This window comes from Hyphopichia burtonii (genome assembly GCF_001661395.1).
Source record: "Hyphopichia burtonii NRRL Y-1933 unplaced genomic scaffold HYPBUscaffold_1, whole genome shotgun sequence".
Classification (NCBI taxonomy): domain Eukaryota; kingdom Fungi; phylum Ascomycota; class Pichiomycetes; order Serinales; family Debaryomycetaceae; genus Hyphopichia; species Hyphopichia burtonii.
The window spans coordinates 1380555-1400470 of NW_017963728.1; the positions used below are offsets into that span (position 1 = coordinate 1380555).

At 34.8% G+C, this 19916-nt stretch overlaps 9 protein-coding genes across 9 annotated transcripts; 4 read left to right on the forward strand and 5 right to left on the reverse strand.

The window, feature by feature from the left end:
• The first annotated feature begins 39 nt into the window (after positions 1-39).
• HYPBUDRAFT_151462 (putative ubiquitin-specific protease) lies at positions 40-2939 on the forward strand. The gene has a single exon (XM_020220505.1). It carries the CDS (start codon positions 105-107, stop codon positions 2868-2870), a length of 2766 nt encoding a protein of 921 aa, XP_020078973.1. The 5' UTR covers positions 40-104; the 3' UTR covers positions 2871-2939.
• Positions 2940-3107: 168 nt separating this feature from the next.
• Positions 3108-3587, forward strand: HYPBUDRAFT_102689 (uncharacterized protein; the record flags this gene model as incomplete). The annotated part of the gene is made up of 1 exon (XM_020218217.1): positions 3108-3587. The coding sequence occupies one exon, from the start codon at positions 3108-3110 to the stop codon at positions 3585-3587; it is 480 nt and encodes a 159-aa protein (XP_020078974.1).
• On the reverse strand, positions 3218-4337 carry HYPBUDRAFT_151464 (5-formyltetrahydrofolate cyclo-ligase). The gene has a single exon (XM_020220506.1). It carries the CDS (start codon positions 4329-4331, stop codon positions 3702-3704), a length of 630 nt encoding a protein of 209 aa, XP_020078975.1. The 5' UTR covers positions 4332-4337; the 3' UTR covers positions 3218-3701.
• An 86-nt stretch (positions 4338-4423) lies between these two features.
• HYPBUDRAFT_151465 (S-adenosylmethionine-dependent methyltransferase) lies at positions 4424-6059 on the reverse strand. The gene has a single exon (XM_020220507.1). The coding sequence runs from the start codon at positions 6019-6021 to the stop codon at positions 4552-4554; it is 1470 nt and encodes a 489-aa protein (XP_020078976.1). The 5' UTR covers positions 6022-6059; the 3' UTR covers positions 4424-4551.
• Positions 6060-6233: 174 nt separating this feature from the next.
• Positions 6234-7267, reverse strand: HYPBUDRAFT_151466 (uncharacterized protein). The gene has a single exon (XM_020220508.1). The coding sequence runs from the start codon at positions 7242-7244 to the stop codon at positions 6333-6335; it is 912 nt and encodes a 303-aa protein (XP_020078977.1). The 5' UTR covers positions 7245-7267; the 3' UTR covers positions 6234-6332.
• A 7287-nt stretch (positions 7268-14554) lies between these two features.
• On the forward strand, positions 14555-16273 carry HYPBUDRAFT_3838 (mitotic spindle checkpoint protein BUB3, WD repeat superfamily; the record flags this gene model as incomplete). Its single annotated transcript, XM_020223385.1, has 2 exons — positions 14555-15013; positions 15077-16273. 2 exons carry the CDS (start codon positions 14555-14557, stop codon positions 16271-16273), a joined length of 1656 nt encoding a protein of 551 aa, XP_020078978.1.
• Positions 16274-16315: 42 nt separating this feature from the next.
• Positions 16316-16813, reverse strand: HYPBUDRAFT_102717 (ribosome biosynthesis protein; the record flags this gene model as incomplete). The annotated part of the gene is made up of 1 exon (XM_020218220.1): positions 16316-16813. One exon carries the CDS (start codon positions 16811-16813, stop codon positions 16316-16318), a length of 498 nt encoding a protein of 165 aa, XP_020078979.1.
• Positions 16814-16893: 80 nt separating this feature from the next.
• Positions 16894-18261, forward strand: HYPBUDRAFT_151469 (U5 snRNP complex subunit). The gene has a single exon (XM_020220509.1). It carries the CDS (start codon positions 16959-16961, stop codon positions 18183-18185), a length of 1227 nt encoding a protein of 408 aa, XP_020078980.1. The 5' UTR covers positions 16894-16958; the 3' UTR covers positions 18186-18261.
• A 26-nt stretch (positions 18262-18287) lies between these two features.
• On the reverse strand, positions 18288-19760 carry HYPBUDRAFT_146299 (origin recognition complex subunit 5; the record flags this gene model as incomplete). Its single annotated transcript, XM_020219954.1, has 1 exon — positions 18288-19760. The coding sequence occupies one exon, from the start codon at positions 19758-19760 to the stop codon at positions 18288-18290; it is 1473 nt and encodes a 490-aa protein (XP_020078981.1).
• Between the last annotated feature and the right edge of the window lie 156 nt (positions 19761-19916).

Genomic DNA, 19916 nt, shown 5'->3' on the forward strand with positions numbered 1-19916 from the left:
AGCCTTCGTTGAGCGATTTAAGGCTAGTCTTTTCTTTTTCTTTCTTGATTATCTCGGGAAACAGAGTCGATTTGGAGGATTAGGTTGACTAGTCTTTTTTTTACATGTCCTTAGTGCAACAACTACGACTGTTAATACTTAATCAAGACTTGTCGAGTGGATTTGCTGGTAGTAGAGCCGAATCTAGGATTGAAATTTCAGTATTTCGAGCACTCTGGAATAGAATAACTTCATTACCAAGATCAGAAAAGCACAAATTGATTTTATCGATCAGTTTAACGTTATCGATTGCTTATTATATATTGGCACCTTCTATTCCGTTTCTAGCATCGTCAAACCAGGATAAAATGTTTTCCAGAAGACCAGATAAACATACTACTGGGCTTATTAATATGAGAAATGACTGTTTTGCTAACTCATCAATACAAGCATACTCAGCATTACCGGGGTTAACCGATTATTTGAATAAATTTATTGGATCCTTTCATGAATTGGTTAAATACATCCAACAGAATGAGATTAATCTTGAAGAAGTGACTGCATCAACTAAAGGAATTCATAATATTGCTAATTCAAAATTCAAAAGTAATAAGATTGATTATAAATTTGATATCCCGCTTCATGTTGCTCTCGCTAATATTGTGAAGAAACTCCAGGATACCCAAATGACTTCGAGAACTATTTCAGTATGGACTTTTTTACATTCTTTGGAAAAAATTTTTAATGCTAAGATTTCAAAATCCCAACATGATGCCCAAGAATTGACTCAATTGATCAATGAAACTTTAGAAAATGAAAATATCAATGCCAATAAGATTTTTAAGAAATTAAGAGTATTCCAAAACCCTTCACCAAATCAAATTCATCAATTAGATTTGATCGACATTCCAGAGTTCCCGTTCAGTGGATTACTCTTATCCCAAATGAAATGTCTTAAATGCTCCCATGTTTCAAAACCAAATTTTTCTCCTTTCTTAATGATGACTTTACATGCTCCGGAAAAACTATCAACCGATTTGGAAACTATTATCAATGATAATGAGTCGGAGTCAATCGAAGGTTATCAATGTATGAAATGTCGTATTAATAGTATTGTAATCCACGAATCAAACTTGAAATTGAATTACGATGATGATCAAGAGCAATTGAAAATCATCAACCAATTAATCGATTATAATAATGATGATAAATTATGCATTAATGAAGATTTGGATTCTTCTTTAGAAGATTATATCAAATCTTATAATAAAAAGGGTTTGGATATGTCGAGTATCACGTCAACAGTTTTCAGGAAAACTCAAGTTTTAAAACCTCCAAAGGTTTTCGGTTTACACCTCTCAAGATCAAGCTTTAACGGTATTGATATCACCAGAAACTCTTGTCGTGTTTCTTTTAAAGATCATTTAACTTTATCCATTGGTAAAGAATTCCATGATGAATTAAAACAATTCCAAGCTGCCGCCACTCAAGATGATGACTTGAGTGAACATAATATCCATTCAAACATCTTGACCAATGACGAAAATGATATGGAGGATGAAAGTATTCAAAGAGAAGATTTCGATGAAAAGGGCAATGAAGATGAAGACGATGATGATGACGATGATGATGATGATGATGATGATCCTACCGATGATAATACTACTGAAGGTACTAGTACTGATGATGTGGATGACGATGACGACGACGAGGATGATGACGATGATGCTTCCTTAACATCAAAGGAGTCAGTACAGCCTTCTGTAAATACTGTCGGAACTTTGAACGATAGCACTAATCAGCCAAACACAACAAAATCGTCTCACAACAATTCCAAAAATTTATCCGAATTATCTTCAAATTCAACCACCCTCAAAGCTCCAGAAACTTTAAATAATGCCCCAATCACAGAAGATCAAACTGTTCATTTGAAACGCCATTTTAAAAACTTTAAGTTCAATGAAAATGACATTTACAAGTATAGACTAAAAGCAGTTATCATACATCAAGGTTCTCATACTCAAGGCCACTATGAATGTTATAGACGTAAACCTTTATACGTAAAAGATAAAGATGGTACTATTTTCAAATTATCTCCAGAAATTTCGGAAGAAAGTCTACATGATGTTACATTTGCTGTTTCTCAAGTTCATGAATCCAATGTTCCTCAAGATGAAAAACCATTAGAAATAAATTCTGACTCAACTAATGAAGGTAAAAGAGATTCTAATGATACAGTTGATTCAAATAAAACTGAATCTAAGCAAGATGAAAAACCCGCTAATGTCCCTCAACGTGCACCTAGCAGAAGAAGAAAATTAACCTTGTCCTTAACAGGCTCTTCCAATAATTCTGTTGATACCACTCAAAATAATCCCGATACCAGTAATAGTCTGACCAGCGTAAACAATTCAAATACTAATGGCTCAGCTCCTTCTCTCCTTCCTCAAACTGAAGAATTCCCGGGTCATGGTAATTTCCGTCGTAAATTTACAAACATGATGGGCCGTCGTCCGTCTGTTGTTCAAGCTGATCCAGAACATGCTAATATACAAGAAATCATTCATTCTGGCTTGACTACTCCAGCAGAATTATTGGTTGATGATCCTGAAGGGGGTTATTTTTCAAATAACAATCTTGAAAACTCATTCAGTCAAATGAAGATTGATGAAGAAGCTCAGAAAAAGGCTTCGCAAAGATTTGAACAGTCAAATAATTCAAAAAACAAGATTAAAATGAAAAAAATTCAAAGTTTAATCAAATGTCCCTACTGGAGAATAAGTGATTCTCATATAACCGAAGTATCTCGTGCTTCTGTCTTGTGTGAAACTGAAAGCGTATATATGTTATATTATGAAAGAGTTGATAGAAAACAAGTAAGAGAAAATTAAAAAAACACATATTTTCCTTCACCAAATACCTACATTTCCACTCGACTTATGCCAAATTATAGATACAGCACATACATTATGAAATAAAATGGTATTTTATGTATATATTCAATGATATTGTAGTCTGTAAACTCTTAAGCTAGTCGCAACAAACCAAACAAAAAAAAAAAAAAAAAAAAAACAGTCTTTTAAAAAGACATATGTTCATGAACTCTTCGGTTTTCCATTTTTAACAATATGACAACCAATCCTCGAGGACTAGATCCAAAAGGAGGATCCAATAGTTTGTTTCCGGCACCCAACTCAGCTCAGCGAGCGGCACCTAGCTTGGGAGGTGGATTGGCAGTCCCTCAGAGACAGCCTAGACAGAAGGTTGCCCTAAAACCTGGACATTCACCTTTAGACTGGGCAGCATTGAATAGAAACACACCCAAGCATGTCATGAGAGGTGTTCCACCTCAAACTCCTCCTCCTCATTATATAAGGATAAGTAAAGAGGAATTAAAGTCACATAAAACCAAAGAAGATTGTTGGACAAGCATCAACGGAAAAGTATTCAACATAACACCTTATGTGGACTTCCATCCAGGGGGTGTTGGAGAAATAATGAAGTGTGCCGGCAGGGATGGAACTGCTTTATTCAATAAGTATCATAGTTGGGTGAACGCAGACCGAATGCTAGAAAATTGTCTTGTTGGTGTTTTATCAAAGGACTAAATAATTAGGCTCTACTTGAATCTAGAATCTCTCAGTATCAGTGCATTACAGGGTAGGCGACTATTTATTAACTTATTTATTTATAAGATTGTTATATTTATTTACATAGCGTTGCTAAAAGGGGGCATGTCCTTCTATAACTAACGAATTCAAATCCCAATCATGATCTTCTTTGGGAATATCATCAACCAACTGTTCGTGTAAGCCTACGCCCAATAGGTGAGGTTTTATTCCATGTTTTTTGTAATAAACATTCAAAAATTCATCGTAGAAACCAGCACCATGTCCTAATCTCTTCTTAGCTCTAGTGAAAGCGACTCCTGGAATAATTATCAAATCAAGACCTCCAGTCTCCATAACATCTTCCCCTTCTAGTGGCTCTAATAGTTGATATTTCCCTTGTGGCTGCAACTGAAGCACGTCTTCAAAAGTCTGCATTCTTAGCATTGACAAGTAATTCTTTTTCCGTCCTTCAAGAGGAGCAACATTACACTTTGGAAGGTAGACTTGCTTACCCTGTTTAAAGCACTCTTCTATTAGTTTCAATGTTTGTATCTCCAGATTGGGCATATTCATATAAAGGGCAATCTTTTTGGCGTTGCTAATTTGAGGAAGTCTCAAGACGGTGTTCGTTACATTCCTGGATTGTGCTTCAATGATCTCATTGCTTAGAAAAGAGAGCTTCTTCTTTACTAGCACTCTCAATTGCCTTTTAGCATCTTTAATTGGACTTGTTTTAGACATATTCTGAAGGAATAAGCTCCCAGTAAGTAGTGCTTCTTTTTTTTTGCTCGTAATTTTTCTTTCAATTTTTCAGATTTCGCTACAAATCAAATTTCAATTCTTTATATATTTACAAAAAAACTATATTCTATTTCAAATGATGGGGATCGTTGCGTCTTGGTCGATATAAGCGTAGAGTCATTGATATTACTCGTGAAGGTCATAAGCGATTTGAAAATAATTAATTTGAAGTACTGACTTGAACTTTTTCATCGAAACGAACAGATTTACGTCTTTCACCATGATGTTCTTCAGGAACATCAAGTTCGATCGAGTCACCGTCAAGAGAGTCCTTAGTTTCTGCCAACATCTTTCTGATGTCATTCTTATCTTTGTTACTTGCAGAGCTTGATTTTCTTTTATTTTGATCTTTCTTATCATCTTTACATTTTTGGCATCCACAAACGAAACCCCAATTAACCCTTAATTCTCTTTGTCTTTGTTGAACAGTATGGGCAGGGTTTACGTAAGTAGTGGTCAACTCTTCACCTGCTCTTATGTCTCTAGCAGCATATACAGCCAAGGTGTCAGCTCTAGAAATGGTTGAAGTTTCGACACTAGTGTTAGGAGAACAGTTATGATTCAAATGAGATTGGATCAAGTAAATAGAATAATCTAAGTTATTGATATTGTAAGTACCCATTAAATGTAAAAATTCATCATAAGTAATTTTACCTTCTTCATAAGCTTGTGGGAAAACTGCAAGAAATTTTTTATAACCTTCTTGCCATAAAGACTCTTGTTGTTCTTGAACAAATAAAGCCCCACCTTGAAGACTATCAAAAGCACCAGCAGAAGAGTTCAAGGCCTTATATCTAACTGCTTGGGAAACTCTAGCCATGGCTCTAAATTGTTTTCCTTTGACCCCAGTTTTATCAGTAACTATGTTAGCATAAATAATAGCTAAGGCAAATAAAGCATTCCATTGCTCCTTGATGCAATAATTCTGTAAATCCAAATACGCTTCAGAGTTTATTGCTTTATTTTTTCTACTAGCATGGGGATTGTAGACGTTATGTTTAAGTAAACCATGTAATTGATTATCAATTTTTTTACATTTTTGTGAACACCAAATTTCAGGACAAACGTTACAATCCAATCCTCTCAAGACTGAAGCTCCTGCAACTTTGTTTGATTGTGCCAAAAGCTTACCACAGTAAGAACATGCTTTCCCCAGTTTGATCAACTCTGCATTCTCTAATGGCGGCACAAAGAATAATTGAGGCTCTTCCCATAAAAGCTCTCCCTTTTTTATAGGCTTCTTAGCGTATAACCCTTTTCCTCTTTTAGCTGACATGATGATTCTGAGATTTGCTGGCAAGTCAATATCTGGTGTCTCTTCTGATGTAATATCATTAGCATAAGTAATTTGTTGGTCGGTATTCAACAAACCAAACTTCTTTAATAAGGTCTTAACCCGTTTTTCTGATACAGACCAGTTAGGATGTCTTTTTTTAACAATCCCGTGAAGCTTACCAGCACTCAATTCTTCGGTTTCAGGATCAGTTTTCCAAATCGCTATAACATCGTCCACAATTTGTCTTTCATGAGGAACAACTGGTTCCTGAGAGTTATCTTCTTCATTAGAGTCGTTTATACTGATCACTTCAAACTTTTGATCCAAATCCTTGGTCTCGTCTCCGGATGTCATTTCTAATGATATGTTTGAAGGGTGTAAAATGATTTTCCAAAGGAAAGTGAAAAATCTGAAAAAAAAAAAAAAATTGATGTCATTTTTCAAATTTTCCATAGACTTTTTTTTTCTACACAAACTGAGTAATTGGTCCCGTTTTGCAGACTAGACTTGATTTCCATTTGCTTCCAGGAGCTACACCACTCTAATCGGCTACGTTTAACGGGGAATCGGTAATAACAGATCATTATATTCATCTCTACATTATTTATATAACGTTTGTTGAGCAAAGCTTACTATTTTTCCAATTTTTTATAAAATTCCGGAGATCAAAATGGTAACCAACTGGATTTCTTAGCCCTTTTGGTAGCTCTTCCGGTATCATGAAGTAAAGCTTCACTTTTAACAAGGACTTGACCCTTTTGCGATTCAACTACACTTTCCAAAGTGATGAATTTATCATCATCGTTAGCACCTTCTTTTCTTCTAGTCTTCACAATTAAAAACTGATTAGCGAAAGAAGGGAATTTATAGGAGATTGTGAGGTTTTCAACTTTGTAATCATCTTTTAAGTTGGAACTCATTTTGCTCGACAAAGAAGCATTTCTTTTAAAAGTTTCATTCAAAATTGTGGCAATGATCCCCCCATGAACAATGAATGGATAACCACATAATCTATGGCCAACGTGGATTATGGAGACCCCTTCATCGGTTTCTATGTTATGGAAAATAGCTGGCTTTACCAAGATCCCCCCGGGTTTGGCCAAAGTATGAGTATGTAATGAAGGTGCTTTATATTCTTCTTGGGTCTTGGTTTTAAGAGCTTCGTTCGTGCTATCTAAAACGTTTCTGTCAAGATTTTCCCATGAATTTAGTTTAACCCATTTATCTCCACTTTTCGAAAATGCCAACTTTTGATATATAGGTAAATTTTTCATTTCATATTCCAATTTCACTGGCAATAACTCATCCAGAATTCCGGAATCAGTGAATTTTTCATAATAATCAAAAAGCGTTTCATTGTATGCCATAAAAGCACCAAAGGCTAAAAAAACTGAAGAGACTTTCCAATTGAACCAGGACTTATTACGCTTAGGTAAATGATCAAAGGGAGAATCTAAGTCTGATCTGGTCCCGTATTCTCTGAATTGGGGACGCAATTCTTTCTTGCAACCCTTCAAAGCTGAAGCACCACCTCTTCTTGCCAAATTGGTTATGCTCTTGGTGTAATAAGAGTTCATTATCTAAATATGGCTCACTTTATGCTCTGGTCTTTGCTGGTGCTTGCTAGGGTTTTTATAACAATCTTTTCTTTTGTCTCTTTCGGAGATATTTGGGTTGTGCACGATTTTTATATATAGTTTTTTGCAATGAAGGCCTTTTTTGCAACGAAGTCAATTTTAACTTGCAAGTACCTGGGAGTTGAGCCATGCAATTGGAATATGGGCTTATAGTTTCTATATAGCTGTGCGAAGAAGACATTGAAGGTTTTGTAGAGGTTAGACTATGCAAGATGGGTGTTTTTAACATTTTTGAGTAATTCTTGCTTAATTTGCAGCAAATTCAAAAAAAGGTTAAAGGAAGGTGATTGAACAACCTTGAATCCCTCTATTATTTCTACATTTTAACTTATGGCTTATATGGTGTTGAGGTACAATGTGTCTTAGATAAAGAAGGAGGACCTGCCTATCCAAAACTCCAAAATATTCAACCAGTTATTCACAATCAATTTTTTGAATGGTTAAGTTAGGTTGCTCAATTTAACTCATACTTCTGTAAGTATCGATGTGACTAATAAGTTTTTGGACTATCTTCTCCATGTCATGGGGATTTATTGATTACAAAGCACTTTGTTGAAAATTTAATGTTTTGTCAATTTCAAGGCAGTAATGTTTGTCAATTTTTAAGGCAGTATTATGTTTCTGCAGTAGTTAACCTGTTTTAAAAAAATTTGGATCGACTGTATTCTTGTCCAATTGATGAATTTGCAACCATTCTTCAATTCTTTTAGTTTTTTGTCAACTTTTTATTCATTCTTCAGAGATTCGCTATATTGTACTTTGTAATACAAAATCTTACACATTTCCTAAAAATGCTTGTATTTCGACTCTATTCTTTGGGGCCAACAAGCAGTCCCTGATGTTGTCTAAACCAAACAAAGGACCATTTTAGCAGATATTACCCTAAATGTCTCTCGTTACTGGGACCAGTATTGAGTCTTCATAAATTTAAAGATGAAAATAAATTAATAGAAAGAGCTAATGGTGAAGAATATGGTTAAGGTTCTATGGTTTAAAAGTTTCTATTATTTATTCTTCAAAAGTTTGCATGGCATCTCTTGCTAAAAGAATGGTTTCAGGTGTGTCCATATAAACAGCTCTTTTAATCAATTGGAGATTTTAAAGTTTTAAATCGCTTATTTCAAGGAGAGCCATCCGAATCGGAAACTTTTCTTGACGTTGATTTGGTTTTGGCATTCGGTTTCTTACTTGGAGCAGGAGCTATATTAAGTAGTTTTTTACATGTATTGTTCGATTGTTTAAATTTATTATTTGTAGCTGATCTAGTTCTTTTAGAAGTCAAAGAATCATTATAATCAGCATCTTTGAAACGAGAAGAATGTTGAAGCTTATAAAACCTCATGGTGTTAAAAGCAGTGGTCGCAGTGGATTCAACAGTTCTTGCGGTATTAATTCCTTCTCTTACATTAAAACCATTACCATAAATATTAATTTGTATCCAGATCAATCAATTTGCTTCTTTCTTATTTTAAATCCAGTCTGTTTTTTTTTTTTTTGTATCTTTAACGTTCTTTGATCTGGTGTCTTGCTTATGTGTTTTACTAGTTCGAGTGGCTTGAGATGAATCCATGTTCTGTTTGCATTTCTGTATTTTGATTTGTTCATTTAGAATAACAACCAAATTATCATCAGACGGTTGTATTATAACTTTATTTGTAGAGTATGGCGGAAAAACTACTGGTGTTACTTTCGCAATTTTGACTACTTCAGTCATGTCTGTATCAAAAGAATTAAAACTATTAACAACAATATTGGGATAGCAAAGTCTATTGAAACAAGGACTTTGTAGGATCATTAGTACTAAAAATGCTCAAACAACTAGGTTGGTATTTTTGACTTGAAGATAGGTAACATTCAACAAAATATGAATGATCTAGCGGAAATGCCTATATCAATCTTGAAGTTTTGTTATAAAACTGAAATAGTTATTAAGTTTTGGACAACAAGCTTCCAACTTGAGTAAAGTATTATTACCGAGATCAAATCTTGATATTTTTTTGAGCGTAACCTAGTGCAAGTTAAAGAAAACATCATATGTAAGACATCAGAGGCGTGGATGATAAGACGAACTTAAACAAATACTCAATTAACACCATACGATGAATTTCAAAACTATTGAAGACTACTGACATTCGAACCGCTCAAAAGATAATCATCAAGCAGGGACTTTTTCTTCCTCGATTCTGAAACATTTCTCACCTACAAATATACGACTCAACAAAAGGTCATTTCAAAAGGCATGCTTTGATTCTATACAAAATCGATTACGAGCTACAATTGAACAAACATGTACAGCGAAAATGAGATTATTCTTTGAAGTTAATCTGATTGCGAACAAGAGAATTCGGCGGAACTGAGCATAATTCAATTTATATATATTCAGTATTATGCTACCGATGCATTTATGAAGGGGAAAGAAAACCCAGTCATCGAAGAAGTTGAACAGTGAGTGTCAGAGATCAATTGGTTTGAAGCCATAGGCGGAGAGATATGAGAGGATTCATTCCTTTGCGGCCGATAACCAGGCGCTTGAAAACAATTGAGCTAATCATTCTTACGGCAAACCATCAATTTTAAGTCATAGATAGCAAGTTCTAAGAATCTCGCCAGAGGGTATTGTCATTTTCAGGAACTTAATGAAGGATGAAAAACCATAAGTTGAAATTCTTGTTTCAACCGAAATGTATTCATGTTCAACTACTTCGTCCTTATGGGTCAAAACTTAAAGTAAATTCAGAAAACAAAAGAAAAGTTCATTAGATCTACCAACCTACTTGAACCTTTAACTTTTTCAAATGTATTTTCTTACTTTGGGAGACATCTTCTTATGTAAGTAATGAACAATTCTTTTCATCGAGCAGAAGCTGATGGTTCATATTAACGGTTTTGTTTTGGTAGTAAACTAATCAAAGTTACAGAGGCTATCGAACGAGCTAAGGCTAGGTGAATCAAAACTACTATCTCAAGAAGATTAAATTGGTGGTTTCATATACCTCAGGTTAACCGTAAAGCTGAGTAAAGCATGTAGTAACCTTTTGTCTTAGAGCCATGAGAGTACATTCAGTTTTACAGAATAAAATGTAGGAGGGAACGAATGTAGCATTCAAATGACTATGCCAATTTACCAATTTACTTACGTGGACTTGCCTAGCTTTTGAAGCTTACGCTTAACATCAAATGAAAGAACGAAAATAATAGGAGGTCTACGTGATTGACTTAGACTGACTTCCTTAGCTTTATTGCTGCAGAAGGAAGAGGGTTCAATGTCGATTTGCCATTTTAAGCAAAATTATCAATCGAGCGACTTCGTTTCAGCAGTTATAATCAGTTCAAACGTGGTAGAAAAACCCCGCTGAGAGCAGGCTAATACAAGTTGCGGCAAAAGGCTTCACGGGGTGTTGAACGTTACCATTGGGACGCATTGAATACCTTCATAGGATTTGGATTGCACACCCAAGTTAAATAGTTCGAAGATTGGATGAGAATATTCGGGGCTTGATTAGGTGATGTTCTTTTTCAAAAGGCTTTTCCTTGGGCAAATGAGAAAAAAGGAATCAGCGTTATTTGTATACTGCAAGTGTCCATACAGTTTAATAATCTGTTTTTTGAATTATCATGGACTTTACTGGCCTTATTGGTTTAACATACAGAAGTTACGAATGGCTCAATTGTAGTGCCATCTAGATGAAAATGTTCTCTCGAACGATTTGAGAATCATGAGGTAGCAGGTGTTTACTAAAGCGAAAAGAAGGCTGAAGTTTAACTACAAGGAAAATATAGGGTCTTGTTCCAAAGCCACTTGGGCCTCGATGCATCCATTCGGAATCATTTGCATTCCACTTGTCCAAAGGTTTTGTTAGATATAATCAAGCGGATGGATCAATTTTTTTTTTTTTGACTTTGAAATAAGAAAGTTTTCATGCCTGAAAATTCTTGTTTGTCATGGAGTTCCCACGACAGCAAGCGACAGACACTGAACTTTGATAAATATAAGAATTCTTTATTCCTGGGTCTCTTTTTTGCACTCTTGGCTAGTATATCACATTCCAGCAGCTATGAAATTTGTAGGTTCAAAAAATTCTTCGGTTATTCTATTTGACTCATGAGTCCATTTTCCTCAATTCTACTATACACTTTTCGTTTTTTAAGATTCTACATAGCAAGTCTTTAGCAGAAAATTGTATAATGGGATGTTTACATCTCTAACGAAAAGCTGGCTTTTTTTCAAAGTCTCAATCAAAGGATGATTTTATTAAATAATAATATCTATCGAGTATTGTCTATCGAGTATTGTGTTGAATTTCTCTTTATTCACAATAATGATCTTGTTTTGTTTTACGATTACTTATCGGGACTATAAAGAAAGTCGTATAGGAGAAGGATGAAAAAACTCGTATGTGTAAATCATCCAATAATTATTTTAGAGAAACATTCGAGAATGTGTCAGTAATACTTTGTAGTATGAAATCTAAGCAGATTTTTTCAGTTCGCCGAGATTGATGAATTTTTAATGAAAAGCCAAATCGTTTGTTTAGTATTTGTTAAGAGGATATTATATGCTTTGTAGATATTTATATGGAAAGAAATTGAACCAAAAGTTTGGTTCTATGAGTATCATCAATGGGATATTTCTAGAATCCGGTAAATTATCATGAGACGCTTTATATTTTTATCAGTCTACGCGAACTCATCTAAGACTTAATTTTTACAGCACTTACCTTAGTTTGAGAGTTTTCATTCTTCGCGAATTTGCTGAAGTAGTTGATTATATTCATTCATGTGTTATATTCTGGAAGATGGCTACTGCACTCTCTTCTGTAGAATGGAGGCACTTTAGTTAGTTGACAATGAAATGTTTGTTGATACCAGGGTATCTCAGTTTCGCGATTCATCAAGAAAAGTAGGAACAGAGATAAATGAATGATTCTGTTCCTTAGTTGATGAGAGAGGAGCTATCCATATACACAGCGTTCCTTTTTTTTTCGCTCTTACATATATATTTAATAATTATAAACTAATACACACCTCGGTATGGAAAAACTAATAAAATCGTCGAGAAAACCCCTGTTTGATTGTATTTCGAAGGGTTTTTTTTTTTTTGAAGGGCTTTGTAAGCTGTTTTAAAAATCGTTCTAAATTTTGATTGGAATAGTTTAGTTATTGAAAGAAAAAAATCGACGTCTACGGCCATATCCAGCATAAAGCATGATTACCCGTCCGATCAATAATTATTAAGCTGCTGAGAGCGATGCTGAGTACGTTAGTGGGAGACCATAATGGAAACCATCGTGCTGTAGACTCTTCTTTTTTTGCAATAGTTTTTTATGTTTTAAAGATCATGATGATGTTGATTTTTTTTTGTGTGATGAGCTTCGCAGACAAATAAATGATTTTGCAATCATTTTCTGTCAGACCATGATGTGCGTGCCTGATTCATGTCAGAACCGATCCCATACATCATCAAGCCGAAGTTTATCAGAGAGATGTTATAGCATCCTTTGTGAAACGACATCGGGACTGATATTATAAGACATGCACATTTAAATAAGTAAGTAATTCCATGTTAACGGATTCTTTTTATGTCTCTTCGTGGAGCGTGAACCTCCGTGACTGTTCCCATTGGTTTACGGATAGAAGTATGGGCGATTCCCATGAAGAGTTTTTCATTCGGTAATATAGATTTTATATAAACTTAACATTTGGCTTTTGTTATATTAGTATTATTCGTAATAAGTTATTTCCTCCCTTTGAATAACAGCAAAAAGATTAATCTATATAATAAATTAATCCACGCCATAATCAGTTATTAGTATGTATCTAGCTAATATCTTATTGCGTGTGTTATGGTCGTCCGTACTGGAACATATGTCTATATGTATAGCATAGATATATGTGGTCGATAGAGGTATGATCTTCCCACATAACCCGATAGTTACGCATGTAAAAATAGATAGTTATTGCTGCGCCAAAATTCCCTTTCTTTTGGCTGTGGGGGCTTTCAGTGACTCCTTCAATGGATAAATTATAGATCTTTGGTCAAAGAGAGGTCTTTCGGTTTGAACAATCTCTGTAAAACACTTACGCCAGCTAAACATGCAATTTGATAAATATCTATTGCTTTATCGTTTGGTAGTACCAACACTCCCTACTTCCCCAAAGCATCTAAAAAGTGGTAATGAAGCGTATAGTCATTGAAACTTGAAATCATTGTCGATTTTCATGTACTGAGAATTAATGTTGTATGGATTAATTCAATTTTTATCAAAAAATCATCATTAATTAGGAAAAACTCATAATCTTGAACATTAGACTAAATACATCTCAACAAAGTTTCACTAAAACAGCTTTCGTATTGCTCCCTGCAAAACATAACATTCAACATAGTAACTTTCGGTTCTATATAGATTAAATACCATAGTTACTTCAGAAAATGTTTTCGCAACAATTCGAGAGTACTTTTTTAATAATTTTTTTTTTGCGGCAAATTTGAATTGCAACCTTACGAAGAATGAAAAATAGCGTTAAGTTAAATTTCAATGCCAAATAGTTATATCAAATGTATTCGGCAGCTGTGAACTTGTGCTTGTGCTCGAATAACAGGTTTTGTAGCTATAAAGATAATAGCAACATAGGTATTTTATTGAGTGAAGCAGGTTGAGTCACCTGTCGCCATTAAAAGCTGTGACATGACAGCCAAAAATAATTAGTGAATGGCGACGACTAATAAGCTCATTCATATGCAGCTTTTTCTTCCAGGAAGTAGAATGGTACGATGAATATTTTCATTATAACAAAAGCCAAATCAGTTCTGAAGTGACTGAGATGAAAGGCCCGGTTGAGATCCATTAGCGAAAGTCACTATCTTTTTAAAGCATATATCATCAAAATACTTATCGGGATTTTGTTCTCTACCCAATGACTTAATTTATCCCTTCAACAAAAATGCTTCTTACAACAGTCGATTTCTCAACTTCAACATAGCATCTCAATTCAGGATACGCCGGCAATAGTTTAAATAAATACTAGGCTTCCGACCTCATAATGGCACCACATCAAGCCACCAGAAAACAGCAATCTGGTGCCAAATAAGCCATTAATAGTACCTAAAACAGTGTCTGCTAAATTTTTTTCAATAACAAAAAAATGTACGGGTCCATATTTTTGGGTGATAAAATGCATTCTTTTTTCATTATCAATAAATCTGAAGTTAGGCTTTATAACTACTTGTCAGACAGCTGGTGAATTATAGGATGGAGGTTCAAGTAAGCCAGGAAGGTCTGGTATTTTCCACAAGCACGTTGGATACGGGTGCTCTTTCACGTCTGGACGTGCTCACTAACAATATTGATGACTTAACGTCTAGTGAACTCAATCAACCATCTGTTCATGATGGTGAAACATCACTTTCAGAAGCATCTGCACCTAGCCACGAGTATGAATTAAACCAGTCAGAGTCCCTTAGGTTCTTGTATGACTTACTATATGACGAAGAGTCCAACTTGTCAAAGTCTGATATTCTAAGCATCTTAGAGTCCTTGAAGAAAAGAGAACGCTCATTACCTTTCTCCTTTACCAATGCCCGGGGACTTGACGTCCAAGGGATCAAATGGCCACTGTACCTTCGGGACAAGTTTTCAAGAGAAAGAGCTCGAGTTGGAAATAAAAAGTGGTTCCATAATGTGCCCGGATCTCGAGAAGAAGCATTTAAAGTATGTTTATTTTCTTTATTTTAGGCAAAGTTTGATTTACTAACAATAATTCATTAACTATAGAATGTTAATATAAAAAGCTTCCAGTATAAAACAGATTTCTTTCAATTTTATAGATTTTTCAGTAAATTGAAAATTCACATTACCCACTTCCAACTAAGAAATTTGATTTGCTGTGGACCCAATTTATCAAATGGGATATTTTATCCTCTGAGTTATTTGCATGATCATAATCTCCAGACTGTTGATTATAGTGAAATGGATTCCCAAGATTCGTATCATAACTTTTTCAAGATTAATAGACTAATGCAAGATGAGCAATGTATTACTCATCCTTCAATGAAGTTAGATTGTCTTATTGATTCCAGAAACTTACTACGAAATTCCAATAGTAGAATTTCTACAATGACATGTTCCGAGTCTTTACTAGCGAGTGGAACTTTTGAAGGGGGTTATTTACTACAGGATATAAGTGATCCTAATGATTCTAAATTTATAGGAGAGTTTTGTTTGACCAATAATGCTGATGGAATAACAAATCATATTGTGATCAATGATAACGAACAGTTGATAATCTCTTCAAATGATCAATACTTGAGATTAGTTGATCTTGAAAAATTTTCTACTGATTCTACAATGTTACCTTTCGCTGTAAATTGTGTTGCATTGAACCCTAATAACAAAAATGAAATATTCGTAACTGGAGATAATATAAACTCTTTTATCATGGACACTCGTGAAAAATTAGGAAATAAATCTTCGAAAAATGTTGATGAATTCAGAGGGCATAAAGATTTTGGTTTTAGTTGTGATTGGTCGAGAGGAAATGATAATTTATTATTAACAGGAAATCAGGATGGCTGTGTAAGACTATGGGATAAACGTTTCTGTGAGTCTAGTCTATATTCTTGGAACGGAACACTTGGTTCTTCTGTATCAAATACTCTAAACAATGCTGGAGGCCCGGTAAGAAATACTAAATTCAGCCATACCGGTGAATTTATATGTTGGGCAGAAAGTTTAGATCATATTGGAATTTTGCAAGTCGATGATCTTATCAAAACTGATACACCGAAGTTGAAACTGAGAGTACAATCAGTTGAATTTATAGGTAAGTGTATTGGGCTAAACTTTGTCCCATCTGACTCTGGTCATGGTGAAAATTTAATTGTTGGTATAAATGATTGTCCATTGGGCGGTATTCTTAATTATAAATTGGATAGTAGAGCAAAACCACTTGACTTTGATTTTTGTTTTTAGATATATAGACTCCAGCTAGCAGTACTAGATTCAAAAATATACTTACCATAAATCATCAACATTTTCACTAACTTGTAACTGACCTCCAATCTCCTTCACAAGAGAATCAACCTGACTAATCTTCCAGTTTTCCTTTGTTAAAGTAGCTAACAATCTTAATTTATTTCGAGCTTTTCCAATAACTTTTTCAAATGTTGCAACCTCTTCATCTCCATTTGTTAGCTGGATTTGCTTCATCAAATCTTCTAATTGTGACAAATGATTCTCAAAAGATTTGTTTCCCAGTCCTCCGTATTTCTCTATATTAGTTCTCCAATCTTCTAGAAGGCCAGTTATGTAACCTATGATCAAAAATCTTTGAAAACCGGTTTGGTATCCAAACTCTTTACCTTCCATGAGCTGTTGTTTAGCCCCACGTTCTTGACCTTCTTGAAAGCCCTCTTGATAATAGACTTCCTCTAAATTTAGGACCTCATCTGTTTCAATGTCTATATCCGTCAAGTCTATATCTTCCATCTTCCTTCGTTTTATATCACTCATTAGTTCGATAAAGTCCATCGAGTATATAGTTTGATTTTTTTCAATTTTTCCTAAAAACTTTTTCAAAATTCGCAAAATCTAAACGAATATCAGACTCAATTCAAAGTGATTTTACTCCTCCAGAACATGGTCATTAGCCATTAAGATGTCCAATTCGGATGATGAATACGACATAATAGAAGATATACCCCAAAGGGCATCGAGAAAACAACGGAACTCACATATATCGAAGTCAAACTATGACTCCGACTCCTCAATTGAAGATTATGAAGAACCCACTGATGAAAAGGGACCCCAAGTCCCCACGGAGGATCAGAATGGCGGAGCGAATAATGAAAAGGATGCCATTGAGGGAACCAACGCACGCTCCAATACAAAAGAATCAGAAGACAGTGATAGTGATATGTTCAGTGACGATGATGCTCCTGAGACAAATAAACAAGATGGAGAAACAAACGAAGCTAATGAGACCAAGAGCTCCAGCACCAACTATTTCGAGGAAGATACCTTCAATGGTGAAGACCGCCATATCTCTTATAATGACATTGAAGAAAGTCAAACAGAAGCGCTGCATAAGTACTTCAATAATGTTGAAGATTTCGATGAGGGCCGTTCACAAAAGCTAGATAAAACAAAAATCGGCCTTAAGATTGAGTCTTTTGACCTTGAGCAAGAAGAAAAGGACGGTAAGTTCGATGAAGAAGGAAACTATATAAGAAATGACTCATCTGACAGTGAAAATGACAATCAGGACCATTGGATAGATGAATCCAATAACGCAGATATTTTAAAAGCCAAAAAAGCTCAAGAAAAGAGGGAGGAAAAGGAAAAAGAAAAGTTGAAGGCTCTTGAGTTTTCCTCCATAGAAGACATCTTGTTCAAGTTGATAAGTCTTTTAGAGCCAGCCGAAAATCCCCTCGAAGCATTATCTAGGTTTCAATCCATACGAAAAAGCCAGAGAAAAAACAAAAGCAATATTAATGAAGACATAGGGAAATCAGTCTTTGAGATTACTGGATACTGTGATTCCTTGATCAATGAGAAGGGCTTAACTAATGCCTATGATCTCACCAGAGAGGAACTCATGCGTCAATACAAATCTGAAAGCGGAATAGATTACCAGCAACAGACTAGAGGATTAAAAAGAAAAATGAGTGATGAAAGCGACAAAGAAGAGCCTTCTGCTAAAGATGACTCTTACTATAACGATAAGGTTTGGGAATACAAGTGGGCTGATGAAGAAGAGATCCATGGTGTGTTTTCGAGCTACGAAATGAACTATTGGGTTGACACTTATTTTGATGACAGTGTTATAGCCCGAAAGATTGGAGAAGAAGAATTTAAAAAGATTAAAACGTTACAATTTGAATAAAGGAATATTATATCTTTCTATGGTTTTCCATGCTTCTATTTATTTCTATAATCTGTATTATAATACACTAGTATACATATCTATACTTGTTTTTGAAGACGCTTATTCTGCAAGATAATTCAGCAAGGGAAAGTTAATATCTTTGGAGATTGCCTCTACTGTAGACCAACTTATATTACATTTCCATCTAATTTTGGAACTCAAGATATCAAGTGCGTAAGTTCGAGTGATAAGCCCAAGGGAAGCCAATGTAGCAATTTGACTGTTCAAGTCAATAGTCGTATTCAAACTGAAAGTAGAGAATTCATGATCTTTTCTAGCCTGCTCTCTTTCAGACAAATCTTGGTATAAGTGATAAAAGTTCAGGTTTGACCTACTCAAAGGATCCGCTTCATTTCTGTATATGACGGATAGAATAGCTCTCAATCTCTCTAAATCGAAATAATTAGGTGAAAGTAATCTATTATCAATATCACTTTTGGATAACAAATTTTTTTTGCTATTCTTACGAGTCTTCACTTTCAATGAATTCATTTTGGAGAAGAAATGTAGATCATTCTTTGGCTCAACAAAAGAAGCCAAGTAAGAAGCGATGAGAATAAACTTGGAATGATAAGGTAAATCTTTAACAATGATAGAATTATTTTCTTCCTCCTCTTTTGCTGATGAGAATTCTTGAATGGAAGAGTTGTTAATTATATTATCGTTGTCGAACAAACCTTTGTCCTCTTGGTATATTTTTATGAACTCATTCGGTTTATACTTACCCAGTATTACTGGATTTATAAAACTGTTCCAAAGCTTATCACATATATCAATCAAAAAGTTCATGTCGGAACCGGTATAAGAGAAAAAGATATCAACAATAAGCTTGGTGTATTTTATCCAAAAATCATGTTCGACTTTGTCGTCGAACCTTTCATCTCCAAAAAAGCAAAACTGATTCGATTGTAATATTTCAACAACCTGTTCTTCTGAATATGCATCGAAGAAAATATGGGGTATAGAAAACGTCACCACTTCTTTTGGATCGTCGTGTGACACTATGAATACAATACTAATGTTATTAATCTTGGAATATTCATGTAGCCGAAGAAAAGCAGGAAATAGATTACTAGTGGAGTCGATGCATTGGTCAAATCTATCCAACACCAAAACATGATTCTCCTTATAGTTTGACTCCTCAACGAATTGCTCCAACGCCACAACGAAACTTGCAAAGTTTTCACATAACAAATCAATATTTGATACCTCTTGACCCTTATAATTGAATTGTTGTTGGTACTTGGTCAAGTCAACTCCACTATCTTTCTTGATTTTTTTAAGGCATCTTTGAAGTAAAAGCTTTTGAGTGATACATTCATCACACCTGACAATGGTATTGTTGATCCCCATGGCCTCTAAATAGCTCTGAATGGTGTATGTTTTACCAACTGCCTTATAACCACTCACCACCAAAGAGGGAATCAGAGACGCTGGATCCTTGGTAATGAAAGAATTCAAAAGATCTAATTCAACATCTCGAGCCTTCACCCGATTCTTCAATTCTCCGAGACCCAATCTTCCCTGTTCCATTGCGTGATCATAAAACTTTAAAGAAACAGAAGAAGACTTGGTAATGATTGAATAACCATCGATGCTCCAATAGCTTCATACGCGTAATACACACCCGTGCACCAAATTTTTACTAATAAATTTTGCAATATTTAAAAAGAACTTAATATAATAAGT